Raw genomic sequence first — 24,775 nt, 5'->3', positions numbered from 1 at the left:
CCCGTGTTGCAAGAGAGTGTGTGATAGAGGCAGAGCCCCCAGCCTCCGTTCTGCGCGAAGACGGAGGGCAGACGGCGAGGGGCAGGTGGCCGCGGACACCAGAGCCCTCCTCCTCACTCCGAGCTCATCCCAGCCCGAGGAGCGCAGTGAACTGGACGTGGGGGAGCGCTCTGCCTCCCGCTTCCGCTCTGCTGGTCCCACCATCTCTACTTATTCTAACAAGCTCGCTGCTCTTTCTCGTCCAAAGACTTCCTCCCATTTGCCACTGTACTGCCCCTTGGGAATAAGAGACCGGTCACAGGTGCTAAGTCCTAGAGAAAAAATAACGTGTTCCTGCCCCGTTTAGCCAGATCTCTGCCTAACTGCTCTCTCAAAGAATTCCTCCTGAGAATGCGGGTCCAAGCAGAGCTTGGAAAGCAAAAGTACTCAGATTCCCATCCTCTAGAGTCTTGTTCGTGGCTGCTGTGACATCTGCCCTTTATTTCTGTGAACTGGCCAGACCGTGGCTGGGGTTCCTGTTCTTCCCTGCTGTCTTCTGCCCCGTGTCCATAGCGCAGAATTCAGGGATCGCGGCAGTGGGCCTGGCAAGATGGCTGTCTTCGAGGCTTCCATGTGCTGTAAGAGGTGTTCCGCATTTCTCACAGGGCGATGGCATCAAAGGCCCCCGAGGGGACGCGGGCCAACCAGGAGCCCCCGGCACGAAGGGCCTTCCAGGGGAGAGGGGCCCCCCAGGACTGGGCCTGCCAGGCCCCAAAGGCGAGCGCGGCTTCCCCGGCGATGCGGGATTGCCCGGACCACCAGGCTTCCCGGGGCCTCCTGGCCTCCCCGGCGCTCCAGGACAGACCGGTACGGGGGCCCAGGCTCGCCTGTTTCACAGTCGTGAGACACTGCTTCTGCACCTGCGGCTCTTCTCCAGCGTGCGTGAGAGGGGAGGGCGGGGCGTCACGCGGGGCGCTGCGCTGCTGCAGCAGGTCTCAGCGCGCCGCCCGGCCACGGGGTCTTCAGACCCAGCGCGGGCCCTCACCCGTGCTGGACGCACAGAGGCTGAGCACCGAAGTTCAGAAACGGGCCTCCAGTGCCCCGCCCGCCCCAGCCTCCTCACCACCACACACGCGCGTGCACACACAGATAAGCCAGGCACTCTCCACTGCTGCACGACCGCCTCACCCTGTCGCTACATCTCTCTCCCAGATTGTGACTCGGGTGTGAAAAGACCCATCGGAGCAGACGGACAGGAGACCATCCAGCCAGGTACCGTCACGACAGGACCCTTAGAAACTGTTTATAGAGTTTGCGCTCATGGAGAACGGCCGGGGGTCCCACCGGGGGCACGGAACCGCTGTCAGAGTAGAAACACATGCGGACTCGCCTTAGAACCCAGGGCAGGGCCGGGGATGACCACGTGTCACCAAGTTGCCCCTACAGTATGAAGCCTCTGTTTACAGGGTCGGTAAGACTCAACGGATAAGTAAGTGCTTTCTCACCCAGAACATGTGTCTGTTTGTGTGTGAAGGACAGCTGTGCATTACTGACCCGTTAAACAGGGTGAGGATCAGGCCCACATGTGAGAAGACTTTGGTCCAGCCGTGAGTGAGTGCTTAAGAGAGCAGGGCCGATGGATATAGAGAGGAGGCCTGGTGACCCTGGCTCCGTGGAGGGGCGGGGGCAGTCCAGAAGTGGACCTGGCTGCCATCAGACAGGCGAAGTCTCCAGCCGGGGTGCCGAGAAGCTGAGGAGGGGAGCCAGGCAGAGGGATGGGTCCAGGGGGCACACGCTCAGGACCTGAAGAGCAGAGCGCAGAGGGTGAGGTTTTCAGAGTCGAAGAAGCTGGCAGGCCATTTGGACATCGGGGCGGCAGCGGCTCGCCTGTGGGAGTCGAGGTCTGGGGCCGCCTCCCACGATGCAGGCTGGGGTTGGAGAAGAGCATCAAGGCCTGTGGGCCCCGCCGCAGGGTATGCAGGTGGGTCAGGCCCTCGGGCCAGGGTGCAGGGCGGGAACAGCAACCCCAGAGCTTCCAGCGCTCTGGCCAGTCTCGCCAGGAAGGCCCTGGGGGTGCGGCTCTGCAGGCTGGAGGCCCGGCCCCCTGAAGACGTCCAGGGTCCGTCCTTTTGATGACCTGGGCTGGCCGTCTGTGCACCTTGGACCGCTTCTGTGGCAGGGAGCCCACAGCTGCTCTATGGCCGCCAGACGGGGCCGAGGTAGGAGCCTTGCCAGATCCCAGGCCGACGGACAAAAGGCCTCTCAAAGAACCGCTGCTCCTGCGCAGGCCCCCAGCCTGACAAAACGCCCCTGCGCGGTGTCCCCAGCAGAGGCGGCCACTGCCGGGTCTTGTATGCACAACCCAGCAGCAAGCCGTGGCCGTTCTGAACGTGATCAAAGTCACAGAGCACCTTTCGAAGTCTTCCTCCATCCCCGGTGGAAATTTCCAGACAAAGGCATCCATACTGGCTGACAAGCATGGGGGGCCCAGATGAACGAGGCTGACTTGCCCTGACGAGGGGACCCCCCCCACCAGCATGGCCCCCGTTAGCCTCCGACGGGACTGCCTTCGTTTGCATTTTATATTAACATTACGACTGCGTTATACAGTGAAATTAAAGTTGCATCAGCAGCGGGATTAATTGAATCATCAGATCACCCTGATCTTTCACTCAGGTTTTCACAGCCGATGCTCTTGACCTTAGCAACGTCTGATGCCATGAGGCTGGGTGTGCACAGTGGTTAAAACGTCCCTCTTCTGTCTTGGCAGGTTGTGTTGGAGGACCCAAGGGATCCCCAGGCCAGCCCGGTCTCCCCGGCCCCCCAGGTAATGGAAAAGCCCTTCCCACCCTGCTCGGAGCGTCCCCACCTTCCCTGCCCCTCTCTGGCCCTCCTTCTCCGCCTCTGGTGGCCCCCCTGCCCAGACGTCCCAGGTTCTTGGTATAGTACCGCACGCTGGCTGCTTCTGCGGGGGGCTGGCTTGTGCTCGTCTCGTCGTTGCAGTGAGCAGGTTGAACCCTGAGCTTGTTGTCCACACTGCTCTCCATGACCCTCCCTGCCCAAGCCCTGGAGAGGCCTGTCCGCCCTGGACCCCACATAGGCGCCAAGGCTGCTGCCCCCAAGTGCTGACCACTCCCAGGGGGCGGGCTCAGAGACAGTTTTCAGCAGGTTCCGGGGAAGCAGGGTCCAGAAGGTACACCCGTCAGGTGAGAGGAGAGGGGTGTGAACAGCACGCAGCTTCTGGTATAGACTGACGTTCCATGGCTGGTCTTCAGTGACCCTCAGCTGCTGGTGTAGACCACCCCTCAGCTGCTGGTGTAGACCGCCCCTCAGCTGCTGGTATAGACTGACCCTCAGCTGCTGGTGTAGACCGACCCTCAACTGCTGGTGTAGACCCACACTAAGCCCTGTCAGGTGCCAGGGGTGCTGTTTGTGGACTGATGTCCCCTAGGCTAATCACTTCCCAGTTTCCTAAGAGACCGTGTGGGGTCAGGGGCCAGCCTTGACCCCCTCTGTCCCTCTCCTGCTGGGGTGTCTTCGTAGCTCTGACATGTATCCGGGTCTCCCTGGGTCATTTAGGTGCCAAAGGCCTCAGAGGAGTTCCAGGATTTTCAGGAGCCGACGGAGTGCCAGGGCTCAAGGGTCTCCCAGGAGATCCAGGTCGAGAGGGATTCCCAGGACCCCCAGGTGAGTCAGGGTGGAATGCCGCTCGGCCCCGTAGGTTCGGGGAAGGACTGTGTGTACGATCTGGATGCTCCAGCTCCGTTGTCTTAACATTTAGAAACTCAATACGTGCTCGATGACAATTTTTGCTCGTCCTTGAGAAATTAAAAAATGTCTCCCTTTTCATCGCTGATCTTTTGTGGAAGAAACTTACAGATCTTACATGGAAAAAAAGAAAAAGACGAGTCGGCAGAAAGGTTTTTCTCTGGTGGCCTTGAGACAGTCTAAGGACAGGTGAAGTTACCCTCTGAGCCCTCGTCGCCGATATCTGATCTGCTGATCGCTCACTGTATACCACGCAAAGAACACCTGTGTTTTGCTGTTCACGGCTCTGCCCATCCGTGCTGCGGTTTACAGCTTGTCTGAGTCAGCAGTTCAAACCATTTCATCTACATTTGACCCAGCAAAGCGTCATGGGAGCCATTGAGTGGCTGAAAGAGCTTAAACCCTTGAGTTGTATATGGTGGGAAATGCGCGTGCTTCCAGTAATGAACGGTGGGCAGGAGTTGGCAGTACCTGCCTGCGTGTCCACAGACCCTGGAAAACGACTCAGTGACCCCAGACACAGCTGTCCCTTTGGGGTCCCGGCTCGGAGGGGGTGCGGGAGCCCAGCTGCGTTACTTGGTGTGCAGAGGGTCAGGCACTGGGGAATCGTATTATCTGAACAAAGCTATAGATGGTTTCGCTGAGCGCCCCCCTGCAAGCCAGACGTGCGCTGCAGGATCCGGTCACCTCCTCTCCTAGGCTCCCTGGAGCCACTCTCGCCGCCCCGCACGGGTGAAACATCGAAACTCCCTACTTCTAGAAAGTTCTCGGTTGGAATGAAACCTGCCTCCCAGCAGGTCTCTGTTGATTGTTCCTGGAGTCAGCGGTTCTGCTCCGTAAACACCCCTCACCCACAAGGGGAAACGGTGGCCGCACGCCCCACAGACATCTCGCAAGTGGGCAGACCCGGCACCAGGAAGGCCAGCATTTCTTTTTATCACTCAATATCTGTCCCCGCAGAAATCTCCCGCCCTTCTGTGACTGCCCTCCAGCTTGCCAGCATTCCTTTCAACCAAGCTCCAGGAACCAAACAGAACATTCCGGGTGTCCGGACTCACGCAGAACAGTGGATTCCTTACATGCAGACCCTTAGCAAACGTGTTCAGCAGAGAATAGCTGAACTGTGCCCCTTCCCTGTCGTGTACTCGGCCAATTGCCCTACTCCTAAGCTTACAGCTCAGGATCAGCCCCGGGGGGGCCTTCTTCCTGGAGTCAGTGTCCCAGGCCACGGGGACCGTGCCTTTCACGTTGTGTTGCTCCATGGTTTGCAGAGCTAGGAGGCCTGCCCCCTGTGTCTGTTATCAAGGCCTTGGAGAGAAGCAAGGGGAAGTGTTTCCACATTTTGCCGCCCACTTGGGATGTTGAGAACTTACAGCTTTGTCCCTTTGGGGACAGCGCGTGCACTGAAGTGAAGTGTGAATCGTTTTGAGAGGATGCTAATTCATTTTTCTTTTTTCGCAAATGATAACATTTTATTATAGAAAAAGCGTCCATCCCAAATACAGGATTCTGTAAACACTGGTAGGTGAGCAAGTGCAACTTTAAATGTAAATACAAAGCAAAGAGGCAAAACCTACAAGCATTTTGCCTTTAAGAGAAAATGTCACGTTCTCCTTCAGAGGTGATCCCACCCCAGCACGAATGCAGCTTCATCTCCCATAGAGGCATCGTAGCATCAACCTATAGGACGGTTAGGATGCTAACACGTTAATACCTTCTTGCCTTGAAAACGAAGGGGATTTAGGAACCGCAGTTCGTACGCCCAGCCGAGCAGGCTTAAACTGCAGGAACTGGCTAGTGAGTCAGATGTGCCCTCCTCAGACTGGAGGAGGTCACGGTGCTTGTGAAAGCCTGTTCCTCACTCGGGCCTGCCCGCTGGTGTCCACAACCTCCCTGCTCATGACCCCAGACCCACGAATGCTGAGGGCTTCAGTCCAGGGAGCGCTGACCCGGCCGCCCCCTGGTGCACCTTAGCTACCGTGCAGGGCTGGGGTCAGACTCGGGGAGGCAGAAGGACACCCTTGGGGGCCGTGTGGGTTCGAGACCAGAGATGCGGCGGGCGCTCGAGCCGACCCCCCACAGCAGACCCCCGCTGTCTCCCGTCTCTTTCTGATGCTGACCTCTGCCTATGGGGACGCCCTGTGTTTCCTTTCAGGGTTCATGGGACCCCGCGGCTCCAAAGGCGCAGTGGGCCCCCCCGGCCTGGATGGACTCCCTGGCGCCTCCGGCCTACCGGGGCCAGCTGGGCCCCCGGGGGACAGGGGCCTTCCTGGAGAAGTGCTGGGGGCCCAGCCCGGGCCCCGGGGAGACTCTGGACTGCCTGGACGCCCCGGACTGAAGGGCCCTCCCGGAGAGAGAGGCCCGCCTGGCTTCAGGGGTGAGTCACGGAGGCAGAGGAGAGGGGCCGCAGGGCCACTGCTCCGAGGCTCCCTGCGGGGGTCGGGGTCGAGCACCCCTCCTGGGGCTGGGGGAGGAGCCCAGGACCGTATGCGGGACCATGGGTCTCTGTCCTGCTTGTCCTCTTTGTTCTGGCGTTCCTGCAGAACGTTCTAGAGCAGTGATCGCCGTGCTGTGTACACCAGGGGTCCCCAGCCGTTTTGGCACCAGGGGCCAGTTTCATGGAAATCAGTTCCTCCGTGGATGGGGAGGAGGGATGGGAATAATGGGAAGCGACAGGTGAAGCTTTGCCCATCCGCCACTCACCTCGAGCTGCGTGGTCCGGACTCCTCCCCGGCCACAGACTCGCACTGGTCCCAGGTGGGCGGGAACCGGTGTGGGGCCAGCCGCTGCAGGATGGGTGCGGTTGGCATGAAGAAGCCAGGGGCGGGCCATGCTCAGAGAGGGCTTGCGAGGAAAACAGACGGTCTGGCACGCAGCTCAAGGTGTGGGTACAAAAGGGATGGGTTTGGAAAACGTGAGGTTCACCACCTCATCCGTGTGTGTTCAGCAAAGCGGCAGGGTGCCCGTTGACTGCTGTGTGAACAAGGCACCCAAAGCCTTCCGTGTCCAGTTTATGCAAAACGGGCTCCGAGAGCCCAGAGCGCAGACTTCCATGGGCTTGTGTTGCTGGAGTGGGTGGGGTGACCGCCAGGCCGTTCGGGGTCTCCATCAGAGAGGCATCAGCTGTTAGGACATCAGCTGCGCTGTCCTCAGCCCAGTGTCTGAGCCCAGGCTGACCAGGGCTGCCTCCGGGGTGTGAGATGTGACATCCCCCCTGCAACGGCCTCCAGACCAGTGGGCATCCTTCACGAGCGACACTGAGGGTTCTTGACTGGCAGACGGAGGCCCCACCCTCAGGAGTATGCGCCTGCCCACCTTGCCGCAATCAGAGAATAAAACCTTTGCCCGAGCTCTTTTACTGAAGGATGCCTAGATTTTTTAAATGTAGCTGTTTCCCCACAGACTTCAAAAAGTCTGAGCGAAACCACAGAAAACAGCAAGCCTGTGAGGGATTCCCACATTCAGCATCACCTTGATGACTTGCTGGTCTAGGCAGAGTATTTTGTCTGGTCAAAGCTCTGGCTTCCGAAGCGTCAGTTTGGGGAAACTGTTTCCACGTCTGTTCGACCACCCCTGGCAGGAGCAGCGGGCAGAGCAGCCTGTTACACAGCTGTTTAATGTGCTTGTCAAGAGCATTTTAAAATGTGGCCAAATGCTCAAAACGTAACATCAAGTGAGAAAAGCTAGATGAAAACCGCGCCTGCAGTGAGATGTCCGTTCCGCAAATGCCTCCTGCATGTCTAGTCACGGGAACTAAGGCCAGAAAGAAGTCCAGTAGGATGGTAGTGACTGGCTCTGGGGGAGAGCGGGAGCTCCTTCCCCCTTGTCTTTGTGCTTCTGTGTGTTTCCCTGACTCCTTCCCACCTGCAAAGCCTGTTGTTACAGGACAGCGCTGAGGAGCAGCTGTCCCCTGCAGTGAGCCACGCGGGGCTGGCTTCACGGTCTCATCTCCCCTCCCGCAGGAAGCCAGGGCATGCCAGGGATGCCGGGCCAGAAGGGCCAGCCAGGCTCCCCGGGATTCTCGGGCCAGCCGGGACTGCCAGGGGCGCCAGGACAGCACGGCTTCCCAGGAGCGCCTGGCCGGGAGGGGCCCCTGGGGCCCCCGGGCGCCCCCGGCTTTGAAGGTAAGGACCCGCACTCCCATCTAGCAGAGGGAGGGCTTGGGTGTGCCCTAGGAAGCCCGCCCTGCAGAGCCGCCGGGGCTCTGAAAGCGCCGCACACGGCCCGGCTCGGAACAGGAGTTCATCCTTCCGCAGTCGGAGGCTGGTAGCCCACGGTCACGGTGGCGGCCTGGCTGGTCCCTCCCAGGCCCCGTCTCCGTGGTGGGTGGCCGGCCGGCTTCTCCCCACGCCCTCACAGGGACACCTCCTGTGCCGGCATCCTCATCTCTTCTTTCTATAAGGACGCCCGTCATCCTGGCTTAGGGTCATCCTCGCAACCTCGTTTAATTGACCTCGGCCCCCTCTCTGAAGGCCAGCTCTGAATGCTGTCACATCTCGCGGTCTGGGGCGGGGACGTGTGTGCTGGACACAGTCCAGCCCGTAACAGGTTCAGGACACACGTGTCACCAGACAGGAGGGTGCACCACTCACACCTTGACGCTCACCTCTGAGGTCACACTTCCCAGCATCTTTCCCAGATGTTTTTCTAACCAAGAGCTGTTACGACCGAGGTCTCCAAGGTATCCAGAGAGGAGTTCCCTCTGTGCGGCCAGTTCATCCTGCCTTATGTCCCTCCCCCTCCTGACAGGTCTGCCTGGAGACAGAGGGGAGCCGGGGGACACTGGCGTCCCTGGCCCCGTGGGCAGGAAGGGCGGCTCTGGGGACAGAGGCGACCCTGGGCAGCAGGGAGAGAGAGGTCACCCTGGACTCCCCGGATTTAAAGGAGTGTCTGGAATGCCTGGTACCCCGGGACTGAAAGGTGAGCGCAGAGCACGACCACGGGCCTGCCTGGGGGCGGGGGGCAGCCCCGCGGGGTGGGGGTCCCGCCTTGCAGTGCCCGGCGGCTCTGGGCCCTGGGGACTGCGGACGATGCCCAGGCTGGCTGTGACCGCTGTGCCCCAGTGTGCCTACTCACCGCGGCGCGGGGAGGCGGTGTCTGAGGAGCAGGCCTTACTACCTTCGAGGGGGACTCCCCTGGGAGACGGGATTCAGGTCCGGAGGCTGGCTGCTGAACAGACACCCCAGCAAAGAGAAGCGCTGGGTCCCCAGCCTAGACCTCCCTGCTGGAGCGTGAGGCGGGGCCTCTGGCCCTTGACTGAGGCGGGGGCGCCAGCTCTGTTTTCTGGCCTTTGCAGTGCTGGCACCAGGCTGACTCCCGGGACCTCTTTCTAACCCAGTAGAAAGACCACGGTGCAGTGACTTCCAGTTTCCTCCTTCTTGTCCGCTTGCGTTGGCCTTGCGTCTGGTCCCCGATGGCCCACAGGCTGACTCTGCCCTCACGGCACAGAAGGTCCCCTTAGGACGTGCTGAGAAACCCTACTGAGAAACCTTACTGAGGTTGAGAGTCTCAGCGCCTCCTCACACAAGTCACAGAGGGGCTGCCACTGCGCTGACCATCTGTGCCTAACCCAGGGCGTTTCTTGTTCTCTCCGTAGGGGCCAGGGGCTCCCCCGGGATGGACGGCTTCGAAGGCATGCTCGGCCTCAAGGGCAGACCCGGGCTCCCGGGAATCAAAGGAGAGGCAGGGTTTTTCGGAATTCCGGGGCTGAAGGGCCTGGCTGGTGAGCCGGGTGTGAAAGGTATGTCCCCTCTCAGCCAGACTAAGACTCACTTTCAGCAGGGCCGACACTGCTCAGAACAGCGTCCCAGGAACCCACACTGTAGACACCGTTACAGAAGAAACTAGCTCCAGGGACCTGGTCCTGGCCACGGCGCACTGGCCGTGGAATAAGGGAGTGCCCCGAGCCGAAGGACACTTGAGAACCAGGCTGACCCGGCTTTAAGCTCCAAAACATCCCGAGAAATGCACCCCGGGCATGTTCTGAAGGGCAGGAAGCACCTTTGGTGAAAGAAGGACACGGCAGTCCAGGTGGAGAGGTCCACTCCATGCAGAGTCGGTGACCCCCAGGAGGGAGCCTGGACCACGCCCCGGGCCCACCCCAGTGGGGAGACGGTGACCCCCAGGAGCGAGGCTGAACCAAGCCCCAGGCCCACCCCGTGGGAGGCGCGTGTTGAGGAAGAGTGTTCCCAACAAGCTGTGTTTCCATGACGTTTGTTCAGACACCCTTGTTCGGAAAGTGTCATCACCGTCCTTAAAATTACTGAGTTATTATTAACAAGTGTGGACGGGGATGCAAAGACCTGGAGCCTCAGACCCCGCTGGGGAACTCTCACCTGGTGCGGCCGGGCTGGTGAAGCTGGTGGTACCTTAGAAAGACAGAGATACCTGGCAAATCTTCCTGGTGTGCACTCCTGGATGAGAGCTGAGAACAGGTCCACACAGAAACTCCTGCACAAATTTCACGGCAGAATGCTTCACACAGTAGCCCCAGCCAGAAACAACTCCGACAACCACCACAGATAAAGAAAACGTGGCCTAGCTGTATGGAGGAATACTATTCACCTGCGAAGAAGAATTAGGCTCAGACACATACTGCAACACCACGGATGCAACTTGAAAATACTGTGCCACGTATCACCTGCTTCCGTGTGTTGAAATGTCCAGAACAGGCCAATCCACAGAGACAGGAAGGGAGTCAGTGGTTTCAGTTGGTGAGAGAGGGGAGACAGAGGCGGGGACCGCTTGTGGGTGCAGAGTTCTCCGGGGGGGTGGAGATGTTCTGAAGTCAGTGGTGGTGGGGAGGATAGGGTTTCCCATCACCTGGGTCCCCCGCTCACAGTCTCAGGGGAGCCTTGCCACCCAGGGCTCAACCCAGCAGGACCCAGGCTCTGCAGAAAGGAAGGCAGGAAGGCCCACGCAGCCGAGTGGCCTTCCCGACGTGGGTGCTAATGCCTGCCTCGGAGGTCCAGGCGGTGGCCTCATTCTATTCCCTTCCAGGCAGCCGAGGAGACCCTGGGCCCCCAGGACCGCCCCCCATCATCCTGCCCGGAATGAAAGACATCAAAGGAGAGAAGGGAGACGAAGGCCCCATGGGACTGAAAGGATACCTGGGCCTGAAAGGTGAGACCCCGCCCAACCTTGGAGCTGGCGGCCTGGGGTCCCCTGCTTGCCTGGCCCCGATCTGTCTGAGGGCACAGCAGGGGTGCCCCTGTGCCCACATCCACGCTTTGCAGCCCTCCCGACACCTTAGGTCTGCCCGAGGGGCTGGAGCGGTTCCCGGAGGCTGGGGAGCAGAGTAGGGTCCCCAGCATGTCACGCCCCTCTTCCTGCAGGCCTTCCCGGAATGCCAGGCATCCCTGGGCTGTCGGGAATCCCGGGGCTGCCTGGGAGACCTGGCCACATCAAAGGAGTCAAAGGAGACACTGGCGTCCCCGGCGTGCCCGGCTCCCCGGGGTTCCCTGGCGTGCCCGGCTCCCCCGGAGTCATGGGGTTCCAGGGCTTCACGGGCAGTAGGGTAAGTGGATGCCTCCTGGGAGCGCCTCTCCCCAAGGCCTGCTGGCCCGAGCACTGCGGTCCACAGCGTGGGGCTGACATCTCACTTAGGAGCTGAGAGCCTCTGGGAAAATCTCTGTGCCTCTCAAACGTGGGGAGATAACGGGGCCCGCCTCGCAGGGCTGCTCTGAGGCTGCAGTGGGCTCCTGAGTCGGGGTCCGGCACATTCGCCCGGGTCAGCCTGGCGGAGGGCAGGGTGCAGTCCTGATTGTGCCCACCGCCGTCACTGTGTTACTGACGTTATTAATTGCAATAAAACCGCCGCTGTTGGGGCTTCTCTGACGGTCCCACAGTGCAGACTCCACCTTGCCCTGCAGGGGCTGCGGGTTTGATCCCTGGTCGGGAAACCAAGACCCCACATGCCACGCAGGGTATGGCCAAAAAGAAAACTGCTGTTGCCACTACTTTGCAGTTTAGTAAGAACAAGTGTGTGGACCATCTGCTATTACTATATTACACTGGAAAACTCGGGGACTTTTCTACAAAATGATGGCATAAAAAAACCTTGAGAACTGGTTTTAGCACAATAGCTGGGTATGCTCACCCTTCAAAACTGCAGACCTCGTGAACAGCCTGTGAGATGGTTTCCTGTTTGACTTTGCTCCAGGGTGACAAGGGTGCTCCCGGGAGAGCAGGCCTCTTCGGCGAGGTTGGCGAAACCGGTGACTTCGGTGAGTGTTGCTGGGAAAAAAACAGGCCACCCCTGATCCAGAGCACCCTGGGCAGCGTGGGGACGGTGGGCCCACAGGTGCTCTTAGTCATTTGGAAGCAAATCATTCGTATTCAGATTGTAGCACCATAGAAGTTACAAAAGTAACCTCAGGAGCCCTGACCTCAGCCATCTTTTTCGCACCTGACAGGCGACATCGGAGACACGATAGATCTGCCCGGGAGCCCGGGCCTGAAGGGGGAGCGGGGCACCACCGGAATACCAGGTACCCGAGCCGTCCGCCTCCCCCGTGCTCCGCAGCCCTGCCCCTCCTCGGCAGTCACCGTGAGCAGGCTTGCGCACCGTGCCATTACCTACGGAGCCCACGGACCACGTTGTAGGGCCGGTCTGAGGTCTCCAAGCCCAACATGCAAGGAGTGGGATATTTTATTACATTGAGTGTGAGGACGTCAGGAAGCCTGTATCTCCCTGAAAGGGAAGACGGCGAGAAGCAGCGCTTGGTGGTGGGAGTAGCTGCAGCCGCTAAAGTGTACCGCCTGAGCCTGGGCTGCTGGGACAGTGATGCACAAAGCAGGTGACGCAGTGGCTGGAGGCCCTGCACGCAGCGGAGGGTCTAGAGGAAAAGGAAGTGGCAGTCAGACCCCTCTCGAGTGAGACAACAAGGAAGGCAACCCCCCCAGCCTATGGACGTCAGGGGGTGTCCCGCCCCCTCTGTAAGCATCCCTGAAGTTCAAGGTCAGAATTCCTGCCGGTGGTGACATCCCAAGGGACTTGGGCTAGATGCTTCTTCCTGGGTCTCCATCTCAGGAGACACCCCCCGACCCCCGGCCAAGTGCTCCTAGGAATGCTCAGGGTGAAGGAGTCTGTTCGCGTGACTGACCAACAAAGAGGGTGCTGAGCTGGTTCTTTAATGAGAATGAGCTTCAGGATGGGAAGGGGTGGTCCGTCTAGCTGGGGTCAGATCCCAAGGGACACTTAGGGCCCCGCCTCCGCGCTCCTCTGGACTCCTGCGGACCCATCTTTCGGCCTCCCGCTGCTCTCGTCCCAGACACGGGATGCCTCAGGCTGGCTGGATCTCCCATCCGAAAGAATTAATCAGCGTCCCAGAAACACCAAAACATGCGGCCCAGGATCTAAGTCTGCCAATGAGCAGCTTTGCCCAAGGAGTTCATCTAAAGGGCAGATTTCAGCTGTGATCCCGACCTGAGAGGCTCAAACGTCTCCTGCTTGACTAACTCCCCAGATTCCCCAGCACCGCACACATCAGCAGGCTCTCAGATGAGGGATCCGCCGCTCAGATGAGGGATCCGCCGCTCAGATGAGGGATCTACTAAGATGAGGGATCCACTGCTCAGATGAGGGATCTGATGCTCAGATGAGGGATCTACTAAGATGAGGGATCCACTGCTCAGATGAGGGATCTGCCTCTCAGATGAGCCATCAGCTGCCACCCACCAAGGCACCAAACGCTGTGACTCAGAGCACCACGGCAGCTGTACGCTGACCATTTCCAAGGCCAGGAATTCAGGAACAGGGTGGGTCTCATGAGACTCTATCACGAGGTCGGCAGGGCCGCCTCACCTGAAGGCTGGACTGGGCTGGACGATCCGGGGCCAGAGTGGTCTTGGCTGGACTGGGCTGGACAATCCGGGGCCAGAGTGGTCTTGGCTGGACTGGGCTGGACCATCTGGGGCCAGGGTGGTCTTGGCGGGAGGGCCTCTCCGGGGCTGCTCAGTGTCCTCACAATGAGGCAGCTGGCTTCCTGCAGAGCGGAGACAGAGAGCAGAGGCGCATGTGTGGCCTGGGCTCGAGGCGGCACCCTGTCCTGTCCACGGCGTCCTGGCCTCACAAAGCTGTGCAGCCCATAGGCACAGCGCGGGGCGGGGAATCAGGCTGAGGGGGCGCCGCGGGCCGAGGGAGGCACGCGGTGGGATCTGCATCCCCACGCACAAGGGGAGCACCCGCGGGGAGGCAGCGTCCTTTTCCAGGCACCCCCGACCCCACAAGCCTCAACCCCCACCCCTGACCCCACGGGCCTCTACCCGCACCCCCGACCCCACGGGCGTTTACCTGCACCCTGACCCCACGGGCCTTTAGCCTCACCCCGACCCCACAGACCTTTACCCGCACCCCTGAACCCCACGAGCCTTTACCCCTGAACCCCACGAGCCTTTACCCGCACCCCTGATCCCACGAGCCTTTACCAGGCACCCCTGAACTCCACACACCTTAAGCCCCAACTGCACGGCAGCTGTGGTTTGATCGTTCCAAGCAGCGCATCTGTGGTTCCAGGTCAAAAGGGATTCCTCGGCGAGAGAGGCACTGAGGGTGATGTCGGCTTTCCGGGGATCACCGGCCTGGCTGGAGTCCAGGGACCCCCTGGATTCCAAGGGCAAAAAGGTAAGGTCCGGCGGTCACAGCGCCCTCCTGGTACGCTGAGCCCGTGGTCTCCGAGGGCCCAGAACAAGGCTGGCCAGTTCTGCCTATCCGCTCGTCCCCTGCAGTCACAGCCAGGAGCTGCCCCTGCGTGTCCATCCCCACATGCACACAGCCCAGCTATGCAGGACCCGCGGCACTGACGGCCGTGTCTGTGTGTCCGTCTGTCTCTCTGTACGTGCCCAGACAGCTCCTGTGACGGCCCCCTTTTGGCGTCTGAGTTGCAGAGTTTGTCAGAGGGCCCGAGTTACAAGAGTGAATTCCTTTTGTGCTTTTTCTTGCTACTGTTGTGCTCGCTGTTGCCCAGCATTTGTGACCGCAGGGAGGCTGACCCGCGCAGGGTCTCTGGGCTCTGCCCAGGCTCCCGTGTGGACCCGAGAACGAGAATGTGCCCACACGAGCTCCTCTGTTGGCCAGGCTGTGCTCACACCACCAAGGCCACATGGAGGGGACGCTGGTCCTTACCCACCTAGCCCCTTAGCTGCAGGCCAGGAGGCCTCGGGGCGCCTGTGTCCCCTGAAGGATGTGTCTGTCCCCCAGGCTTTCCAGGACTCACAGGGCTCCAGGGGCCTCAGGGAGACCCGGGACGGGCCGGAGCGCCTGGCATCAAAGGAGACTCTGGCTGGCCGGGGAACCCAGGCTTACCAGGTAAGACGAGCCCCCTTCCCAGACACCATGCTTGCGGAGAGGTGTTTCCTCCCCAGAAGGCTAAGTACAAACCTGCTGGGAGACCTCAGGGTGACCCTCAGTCAGCACCCGGGCAGTGCCGGCGTGGGGCTAGCAGCAAGGGTGCCCATGGAACCGGGACCCGTGCTGCCCTTGAAGGGCCTGGGGGCTCCAAGGCCTGGCCTGGACAGCCCTGCTCAGGGGACACACCCTTGGCCGCTCACATGTCCAGTTCAGGGGGCGCACCCTGACCCCCCATTCACTGCCCCCATCACAAGAGGAGCTGTGGCCTGGGTCCCACGTCCTGCTTTAGAGAGGCTGATCTCAGAAATCCGGGGGGATAGATGCAGTGCCAGGCCACGGCTTCCTAGCACAGCTTTCACACACAGTGACCCGTGTGTCGGAAAGAAACACCGCAGCACTGCCCAGCCCCCACCCTGGCAGTGAAGAGTCTGTGAAAAGATTCCAGGAAGACAGTTTTTAAGTTAACGTTTCTCTCGGGTGACGTGGGAGGGACTGACTGACACGTCCCAGTATTTGCTGAGCTGCTTCCTGGTGGTCCCCCCTTTGAACACACCAGGGGCTCCCGTGGGGGCTCAGATGGTAAAGAATCCGCCTGCAATGTGGGAGACCCAGGTTCCATCCCTGGGTGGGGAAGATCCCCTGGAGAAGAGCATGGCAGCCCTCTACAGTATTCTCGCCTAGAGAATTCCATGGATGGAGGAGCCTGGTGGGCTGCAAGTCCACGGGGTTGCAAAGAGTTGGACACGGCTGAGTGACCGACCCTGAACACGCTGGGTGGACGACCCTCCCGCAGCAAATTGAAGCATCTGGCTGCATTGGGGGGTCTTTCTCTGCTCTCCCGAGAACTAACCCTGAGGCTCCCCCACAGGTCTGCCCGGCCTCCGAGGCATTAGCGGATTGCACGGTTTGCCAGGCAACAAAGGCTTCCCGGGATCCCCAGGTAGGGAGGCCCGAGGCTGCGCCCAGCAGTGGGGGACCCCTGGGGGCCATCGGGGACTTGGGGTGGTGGGGGGCTCAGAGAGCTGGACGGCCTGTCCCTGAGGCTGCGGGGACTTGGTCCCACCAGCTGCTGCACAGACCAGGTGGCTTACACAGCAGCGGGGCTCCTCACAGCTCTGAGCCTGGGTCCGGGGTGGGGGCTGCCGGCGGGGGGGATCCGGGGGAGGACCGTGTTCTCGGCTCTTCTCTGTCCTGACGCTGTGGAGACAAGCCCTTGGGTGTCTCTTCTTGTCGGGGGCCCACCCTAGGGGCCTCCTCTAACCCTGATCACCTCTCCAAGGGCCTCCACCAGATCCCACCACGTGGGGCCTTAGGAGTCAACACGTGGGTTTGGGTTCGGACAAGACAGTTGCATTCACAGCGGTGGTTGGTGTACAGGGGGTGGGCGGGGGCTGCCTGAAGGAGACACAGCCCATCATCTCCGAAAGCCAGGGACTGAGGTTCGCACGGCTCCCGCTTCTGTGACCTCCAAGCACCATCGCGTGCGGCTCTGTTCCTCGGGGAATGGAATCCCCTTTCTGCTTGAAGCCTCCTTTTTCTGCTTGGATGTGCAAAACTCTCGGCCGCTTCCCAGACGTTTCTTTAATTTTAGTTCCTTTCATCTTAAATCTTAGTGCTCGGTCATCACTTCATTTTTAAAATGTATTCCCTGGACTAGTGATATTTGTAAAGTGTACGATTAATATCTTTTTTAAAACTTTTATGGTTTTCTTTCCAGATCATAAAAGTTACTTATGTTGAGTGGAGAAAAGTTTTTAAAAAGTACATGCAAACAAAAGAAAAACGAATCTCGCATAGTTCTACCGCTGCTTTCAGACTGCTGTCTTTCTAGCTGTTTTATGTAACCAGATGTGTCTATGGCAAATTTGGGTGTGTATCACTGTATATACAGTCACACACTCATCCTTCAATTAAGGTTTCAATTCCAGTTTAAACACCCAGGTTATGTTGCTCTTTTCTGCCACCCACTGCTTTGAGTTCCTGATGTGTGAGCAGAGCAGGTTTTAAACAGTGCTTTCCTTTTACGCCTCGGACGTAGCATCCGGAGCCCCAGCCAGGAGCCTGGGGACCCTGGGCAGGTCCCAGCTCAGGACCGTCTGCATCTCGGGATCTGAACCTTTTCTGAGGGGCCTTGGAGATCCCCCTATGAAGTGAAGGGCTCGGCTTCGATACCCAGGGTCCCTTATGAGTCTGGGCTCGGGGGCATCGAGGCTGCTAGGAGGCAGAGGTCTCCACGCTGTCATGGGCTGCTCTTGTTTCCGAGTCTCCCCTTCCTCTCGTGAGAACGGACTCTGCCTGGTCCTAAGACACTGATGTCATCTGTTCACCCGGCTGCAGGTGCAGACGTCCACGGGGACCCCGGATTCCCAGGCCCTGCCGGGGACAAGGGTGACCCAGGGGAGGCCAACACCCTTCCAGGCCCCACAGGAGCCCCAGGACAGAAGGGCGAGCGTGGAGCCCCAGGTGAGGCCCGCACCCCAGCATCACCGTCTGCACCCCCAGAACCCACCGTGGTGCCCGTGAGTCTGAAAGATGAGCGGTCGGAGCAGGCCAGGTGCTGACTTCTCTGGGGAGAGTTCCCTGTTGCAAACCTCCCACTGGTGTTCCAAGGTTCATATACCCCATCACAGTCTTATTCCATCGGGGTTAACTGTTGACTGCCCTGCCCTTGGAGGAAGGATAAGATCAGGCTGCATCCCTGTGGGGCCCCCAGGGCACCAGGTGCGGGGCCCACCCGCCATGTGTGCACAGGGGTGCTGGGGAGATGACTGACTGAGCGAGGGCGTTGCAGCCGAGCCCTGCCCATGTGCTGGCCTGGAGTGCAGCAGGAGCAGGCCAGGGAGAGGTGGTCTCAGCTGCTGAGAACGAGACTCCCACCCAGCCCGGCCGCCAGCCACCAGGCTAGACCTAAACTGACGGGGCTGGGGACTCGACTACACCCGGCATCTCGAGCGGAGGGCTCCCAGCCGTGCAGCGTCACCCAGCGGGCTTTGTTTTCTGACACCTGGGCCCTCCTTGCCCCCCGCCCTGCCCCAGCCCCGGCTCAGCCCAGTGTCTCATCCGAGGCAGCCTGGAGCCAGGCGCTGCCTGTCGAGCCAGCGAGGGTGCTGGACCTGACAGGTCATCACACCTGGGCCTCCAAGACCGGGTCTGAGAGCTGGTGCTCAGGTCAGAATTACCCCTGAAACTAGAACCATCAGCCCCTCAAAGGGGAAGGCAGGCCCTGAGGAGGGCCAGTGACACCGACCTCCTGTGACCCCCTCCACTTCACCAGCAGGTATCGCTGGTGGGGCTGATCTGGAATTGGTACCGGGGCTGATCTGACCCCAGAATTGGTACCCGAGCCCGCCTGATTGCCAATGGTACTCGATTGATCTGACCCAGAACCCTGGCCCGGCCTGATCTGAACCCAGTATCCCCTGTACCCAGCCTTGATCTGAACCCAGATCCCTGTAAGGCCTGATCTGAAGTACCGGTACCCGAGGCTTGATCTGAACCCCAGTATCCGCTGGTACCCGAGCCCCGGCCTTGATCTGAACCCCAGAATCCCCTGGTACCCGAGCCCCGGCCTTGATCTGAACCCCAGTATCCGCTGGCTACCGAGCCCGGCCTTGATCTGAACCCCAGATCCCTGTCCCGAGCCCCTTGATCTGAACCCCAGAATCCCCTGGTACCCGAGCCCCGGCCTTGATCTGAACCAGTATTGCTGGTACCCGAGGGCTTGATTGAAGCAGTATCCGGGTAGGGGCCTTGATCTGAACCCAGAATCCCTGGACCCGAGCCCCCTGATCGACCCAGTATCCTCTGGTACCCGAGCCCCGGCCTTGATCTAAAGGCAGGGAGAGGAGGGGGGCCAGCCAGAGGGCCCGCACCGTGAGTCCAGGGGGCTGCTGGGGCTCAGGCGGCCGTGCTCGGGGCTGGGGTCCAGGCCCAGTTCAGCAGCACGGACACCTGCCCCATAGCTCAGCCCCGGGACGGTCCCATCACACAGGGTTTCCTCCAGGAGGCACGTCTCAGTCTTCCTGAAACTCTGGACCACGCTTCAGTGTGAAGTCTGGGAGCCAGTCAAAACAGCCAGGTCGCCCTCAAAAAGCACAGACAGGCAGAAAAGGCCCTAGAAAGACATTAGGGGAGCCCCCCTCCTGCTTATCCAGGAGCCCCGTGGGGCTGCCTGGGGCCACCAGTGAACCCCAGTGAGGAGGTGAGATGCCAGTTCAGCCGCTTGGGCCAGGAGGATGGACCCGCCCAGGACGCTGGAGGTCCAGCCGGAGCCCGGGATCCTGGGGGGCGGCTCAGGGAGGACAGGAGCGGCCGCGCCACCCGCTTTGGGTCCTCCCAGCACGGGTACTCGCTGGGCCCCCAGGGCTACTCTCGGCCGATGCCCACCAGGTGGGGCCAGGCATCCCCCTCAGGTGGCCCCGGCAGCTGGCCGCTGAGCAGGAGGTGTGCCGGAGAGGGCAGCCTTGCAGCAGAAGCAGGGCCACGGGCCCCGCAGGCAGTGGGAGAGGGCTGGCGGGCGTGTGGGCAAGAGCCTGCTGTGGGCATGGAGGGGGGTGCTGGCTCTGATGAACTTCCGTTTCCCTCCCAGGGGAGCGAGGCCCAATCGGGAGTCCTGGACTTCAGGGCTTTCCAGGGATCACCCCTCCCTCCAACATCTCTGGGTCACCGGGGGACATCGGCGCGCCCGGGATATTCGGCCTGGAAGGTGAGCGGGGCTCACACCCTGTGGGGCCAGAACCTCTGGGCACAGAAGCCTGGTCACTGCAGGCAGGGGACACCTCCGATTCCCCCTTGAGGACGTGATTCTGAGGGAGACAGGCCAGGCAGGAAGGAAGGCCCGGGAGGGTTCCCTAGAGGAATCGATGGGCTTTCCCAGGTGAAGCAGTGGTAAGGAACCCACCTGTCAATACGGAGATAGACACAGGTTGGATCCCTGGGTCAGGAAGATTCCTGGAGCAGGAAGTGGCAACCCACTCCAGTATTCCCGCCTGGAGAATCCCATGGATGGAGGAGCTGGTGGGCTAGAGTCCATGGGGTTGCAGAGTCAGACACGACTGAGCACCGAGGAGCCAAGTTATAGCGTCAGAACGTGGATGCCGGGGGCCAGGGCTGGGGCGTGGGGAGGAGGGTGTTCAGTGAGGACAGAGCTTCAGCTGGAAGATGAGCGCGTGAGCGCGTGCAGGGAAGGGCGGTGGTGACGGCTGCAGGCCTCCGCACGGGTGCACTCCAAGGTGGTTTAAATGGTAGACTTACGTTAGCATATTTTAGCACAGTGAAAAGCAAAGCTAGCCCCGCAGGGCTTCACACTTGCAGAAGCCCATCCCCCAGGGGAGACCTTGCCTTTGCGTGCTCACTCGCCTCTCTTCCCGACTGACGCCGGCAGGTTATCGAGGGCCCCCGGGGCCGCCCGGGCCTGCAGCTCTTCCCGGAAGCAAAGGTGATGAGGGGAGTCCAGGAACCCCCGGAAACCCCGGGATTAAAGGATGGGTCGGCGACCCTGGGCCCCAGGGCCGGCCTGGCGTGTTCGGGCTCCCAGGAGAAAAAGGTAACATGGGTGGTGTCCCGGGAGGAGGGAGGCTTTTCTCGGGGACGCTGGTCAGAGATGGTTGGAGACCCCCCTGCACCAGGCCCGCGTATTCTCAATGCCCTGCTTGTCCTGAAGGGCCCAAAGGGGAGCCAGGATTCATGGGCAACATAGGCCCCACCGGGAGCCCAGGCGACCGAGGCCCCAGGGGACCCAAAGGAGACCGAGGACTCCCGGGTGAGTGGGTCTCGGGGGGACACCTCAAGGTTACTGGGGCGTGGGGGGCAGGGGTGCTGGAGGGTCTGTCTCTGCAGAGCCAGGCGGCTCCGGGAGGCTGGAGAGGGGTCCACGCCTGAGTCAAGATCAGAGCTGTGGTTCTCACGCCTCACCTGACCTTTCTCCTCCCTTCCAGGTGCCCCTGGTGCCGTGGGGGCTCCAGGCATCACAGGAATCCCCCAGAGGATCGCGGTCGAGCGGGGCCCAGTGGGTCCACAGGGCAGGAGAGGCCCCCCAGGGGCTCAGGGGGAGATGGGGCCGCAGGGCCCCCCTGGAGAACCAGGTGGGAGCCCGGCTGGGGGTCGCTGGGCAGGGGCTGGGGGGCTCTACCGGCTCTGTTTCCGCCTGTCTCTGCCCTTGGCACTCACCCATGTCCCACGGCCCTGCAGGTTTCCGCGGGGCGCAGGGCAAGGCCGGGCCCCAGGGACGAGGCGGTGTGTCGGCCGTTCCCGGATTCCGTGGAGACCAGGGGCCTGTGGGGCTGCAGGGACCGGTGGGCTTTGAAGGTGAGTGATGGGCAGGGGGCAGGGAGGTGCCTCAGCTCCGCCGTGGGGCTGACAGGTGGACCACAGAGCTCAGGGAGGGGTCAGATGAGCCCCGAGATGAGCAGCGATCAGGGGCTGCCCCCGAGTCCAGCTCCCGAGTTATCAGGGCTCACCCCATGACCCCTGCCCCCGGTAGAGCACGTGGCACGGGGTCCCCGGCACAGGCTGGCCTCCTTCCTTCCCCTGAGGCATCAGGAGGTGGCTCAGAGAAGGAAGCAGGAGACGTGCTCTGAGAGACAGGATTCCTGAGCTCGCGAGAGCTGACAATACACTACAAGTGGCCGATCACATCACAGGCACCGCTGTGAAGCCTTTTATCATCGACTTCTAAACATTATCTGCATGTATGCAGGATGGGATGGGCCAGAAATAATAGCCATTCATGCAAAAAGAAAAAGTCCTGGGATTGGCTGTAACTCACGTGCACTCGGGCTGAGCCAGTGATGTGAGTGTGGTGCACGGGAGAGAGCGGCTGCGTGGTCGGTCACACCCAGACCCCAGCAAGTGTCCACATCACGCCGCTCGAGCAGGAGAGCCTGTGACGCGCGGGGAGGCACCACCTGAGACACGCATGGTGGGAGCTGGGGAGGGGCGTCGGGGCAAGGGGACGCCCCGTGAGAGAGACAGGGTCACCAGTTGGGGGCGGATCGGCTGTTCTGCAGTGTCGGGAAGAATTGGGGCCCTGAGTGGACCCGTGGGGAGTCGGGTTTCTAACCCCAGGAATGGCCGCTCCCCGAAGGTCGAGCAAGGAGCCCTGCAGCCTGGCATAGACGAGGCGGGCAGGGATGGACCGCAGCGCTCCTGGGCCCCTGCACGCTGACAGATGCTGCAGTGCCCACTCGGAAGGAGGTGCCTGGGGTCGGCTCATGGGGCCTCTGAGTTCACAGTCCCCCGTCTAGCCCCTTCATGATAGCCATTCCACGTTCCTGAACAGGGAGGGGGGACTAAGTGAGGGTAAGTCCTCGCCAGGAGGCTTTCAGTCCCCAAGGGCAGAGCCACTGACCCAGCCTTGGGGACCCGAATGTCGCCGTGCGCGCCGCCAGCACGTGGGCTGCGGTCCGAGCGGCAGCTGCAAGGCGGCCTCTCTGTCTCGCCCAGGGGAGCCGGGCCGCCCCGGAAGCCCCGGCCTGCCCGGCATGCCTGGCCGAAGCATCAGCATCGGGTACCTCCTGGTGAAGCACAGCCAGACCGACAAGGAGCCCATGTGCCCCGTCGGCATGAACAAGCTCTGGAGCGGGTACAGCCTGCTCTACTTCGAGGGCCAGGAGAAGGCCCACAACCAGGACCTGGGTAGGTACCGCCCGCCAGCCGGCCAGCCCCACCGCGGGTGGCAGGACTCAGCGGCCACAGTCACTTCCTGAGTCCTCGGAAGGCACCCAGATGCTCCAAACCCGGGGTCGGGACGTGGGCACGGCCCTGTGACCAGGGCCCTCTGTAAGGGCAGGGTGGAAGCCCCCCAGGGGATCGGAGAGCCCGAGCTTGCCCCCCACCCCGCCTCGTGCACGCTGAGCTCTTCCGGTGGCCGGGGCGTGGCCAGGCCCTGAGTGGGCGGGGCACCCGGGACCCCTCCTCCCCGCACACTCAGCCACCTCCCTCCGCAGGGCTGGCGGGCTCCTGCCTGGCACGGTTCAGCACCATGCCCTTCCTGTACTGCAACCCCGGCGACATCTGCTACTACGCCAGCCGTAACGACAAGTCCTACTGGCTGTCCACCACCGCCCCGCTGCCCATGATGCCCGTGGCCGAGGAGGACATCCGGCCCTACATCAGCCGCTGCTCCGTGTGCGAGGCCCCGGCCGTTGCTATCGCAGTCCACAGCCAAGACGTCTCCATCCCCCACTGCCCGGCCGGGTGGCGCAGCTTGTGGATCGGATACTCCTTCCTCATGGTACGTGCTGCGCACCTGCTGTGACTCGGAGCGCGGACCCAGGTCGAAGTCGAGGTCCTCTCCCCCACCGCCTTGTGGCCGTTTTAAGACTGATGGGGCAGTTGTTCAGGTTGGGCACTGCACAAAGGCAGCTGGCCCAGGGAATGCGCGAGCCTGCACGTTGCTAATCCAGCCGTGTTTGGCCTGGGGCTGCCCCATCCAGGTGGGACACAGTAGGTTGCCACCAGGCCTTTTCACAGCCCTAATGATGACAATTTGGCTATCACAACAGCATTCCTTATAATTTGCCTGTTTACTCTGCTGCCACAGGGAGAAAGGAAAGTCCAGAGGGGAGGCTGGGCCTTGGGTTCCATTTGTATTTATTATGACTGTCGTAACTCCCATTGTATTGACAGGATACCCAACATGTTAAACGCTTCATAAACTATGTCAATCACATATATATATATATATGTGATTGACATAGTTTATATATATATAAATTGGACTTCCCTGGTGGCTCAGACGGTTAAGCGTGTGTCTACAACGTGGGAGACCCGGGTTCAATCCCTGGGTCGGGAAGATCCCCTGGAGAAGGAAATGGCAACCCACTCCAGTACTATTGCCTGGAAAATCCCATGGACAGAGGAGCCTGGTAGGCTACAGTCCGTGGGGTCGCAGAGTCAGACATGACTGAGCGACTTCACTTTATTATACAATGTTTGCTAATCTTGTCAAAACAATAGGGAAAAAACCCTGGAATCTAGGAAAGGAAGGAAAAGGTAAACAAGAGTTGGGTTTTTTTTAACATTTTTAAGGGATTACTGCTGCAGTCATTTGAAGCAACAGGATCACTAGGTTCTGTGCAGGGACAGGCAGCGTTCTACCTTGAGGGGCTCCTCCTGTCGGGGGACCTGGGGACAGACGGAGCAGCCCCCGTTTGCCCCTGGGGCACAGAGGAGGAAGCGCTGAACCCTCTATGTTTTAACTCCCATCATGAAATGAGAAAGGAGCATCTTTGTCATGGGAATGCTTGCACTGTATCCTGAAGGTCAGACAGCTCTTATGAGCATTACATCGTGAGCCGTGTCAGAGGAGGGAGAAGCACACGGGTGCTGGTGCTCAGGATCCCCCAGCAGTGCAGGAGACATAAGAGACGCCAGGTCAACCCCTGGGTTGGGAAAATCCCACGGAGAAGGGAGTGGTAACTCATTCCAGTGCTGTGGCTTGGAGAATCCCATGGACAGAAGAGCCTGGCAGGCTACAGTCCACGGGTTCACATAGGATCAGGCTTCTCCTGTCCTTCATGTCCGGGAGCTCACTCAAACTCATGTTCATTGAGTCGGTGATGCCATCCAACCATCTCATCCTCTGTCGTCCCCTTCTCCTCTTGCCCTCAGTCTTTCCCAGCATCAGGGTCTTTTCCATTGTGTAGGCTCTTCACATCAGGTGGCCAAAGGACTGGA

The 24,775-nt window shown here is 60.6% G+C and overlaps 1 protein-coding gene across 1 annotated transcript in view; it reads left to right on the top strand.

Annotated features, from left to right (window-relative positions):
• COL4A2 (collagen type IV alpha 2 chain) overlaps positions 1 to 24,775 on the top strand; it is a 156,894-nt gene that overhangs the window by 130,784 nt on the left and 1,335 nt on the right. The window contains exons 25-47 of the mRNA XM_018056363.1: positions 645 to 846; positions 1,192 to 1,251; positions 2,750 to 2,806; positions 3,559 to 3,666; positions 5,903 to 6,124; positions 7,710 to 7,871; positions 8,497 to 8,667; positions 9,344 to 9,487; positions 10,747 to 10,869; positions 11,082 to 11,263; positions 11,909 to 11,972; positions 12,162 to 12,236; positions 14,264 to 14,371; positions 14,948 to 15,055; positions 15,966 to 16,037; positions 17,435 to 17,560; positions 19,686 to 19,802; positions 20,481 to 20,642; positions 20,760 to 20,858; positions 21,034 to 21,180; positions 21,287 to 21,403; positions 22,541 to 22,732; positions 23,044 to 23,330. Coding sequence (XP_017911852.1) covers positions 645 to 846; positions 1,192 to 1,251; positions 2,750 to 2,806; positions 3,559 to 3,666; positions 5,903 to 6,124; positions 7,710 to 7,871; positions 8,497 to 8,667; positions 9,344 to 9,487; positions 10,747 to 10,869; positions 11,082 to 11,263; positions 11,909 to 11,972; positions 12,162 to 12,236; positions 14,264 to 14,371; positions 14,948 to 15,055; positions 15,966 to 16,037; positions 17,435 to 17,560; positions 19,686 to 19,802; positions 20,481 to 20,642; positions 20,760 to 20,858; positions 21,034 to 21,180; positions 21,287 to 21,403; positions 22,541 to 22,732; positions 23,044 to 23,330 — 3,105 coding nt within the window. The remainder of the gene's footprint in view (positions 1 to 644; positions 847 to 1,191; positions 1,252 to 2,749; positions 2,807 to 3,558; positions 3,667 to 5,902; positions 6,125 to 7,709; positions 7,872 to 8,496; positions 8,668 to 9,343; positions 9,488 to 10,746; positions 10,870 to 11,081; positions 11,264 to 11,908; positions 11,973 to 12,161; positions 12,237 to 14,263; positions 14,372 to 14,947; positions 15,056 to 15,965; positions 16,038 to 17,434; positions 17,561 to 19,685; positions 19,803 to 20,480; positions 20,643 to 20,759; positions 20,859 to 21,033; positions 21,181 to 21,286; positions 21,404 to 22,540; positions 22,733 to 23,043; positions 23,331 to 24,775) is intronic.

This window comes from Capra hircus, chromosome 12, assembly GCF_001704415.2.
Source record: "Capra hircus breed San Clemente chromosome 12, ASM170441v1, whole genome shotgun sequence".
Taxonomy (NCBI): domain Eukaryota; kingdom Metazoa; phylum Chordata; class Mammalia; order Artiodactyla; family Bovidae; genus Capra; species Capra hircus.
This window is presented reverse-complemented; position numbering and strand designations above follow the sequence as displayed.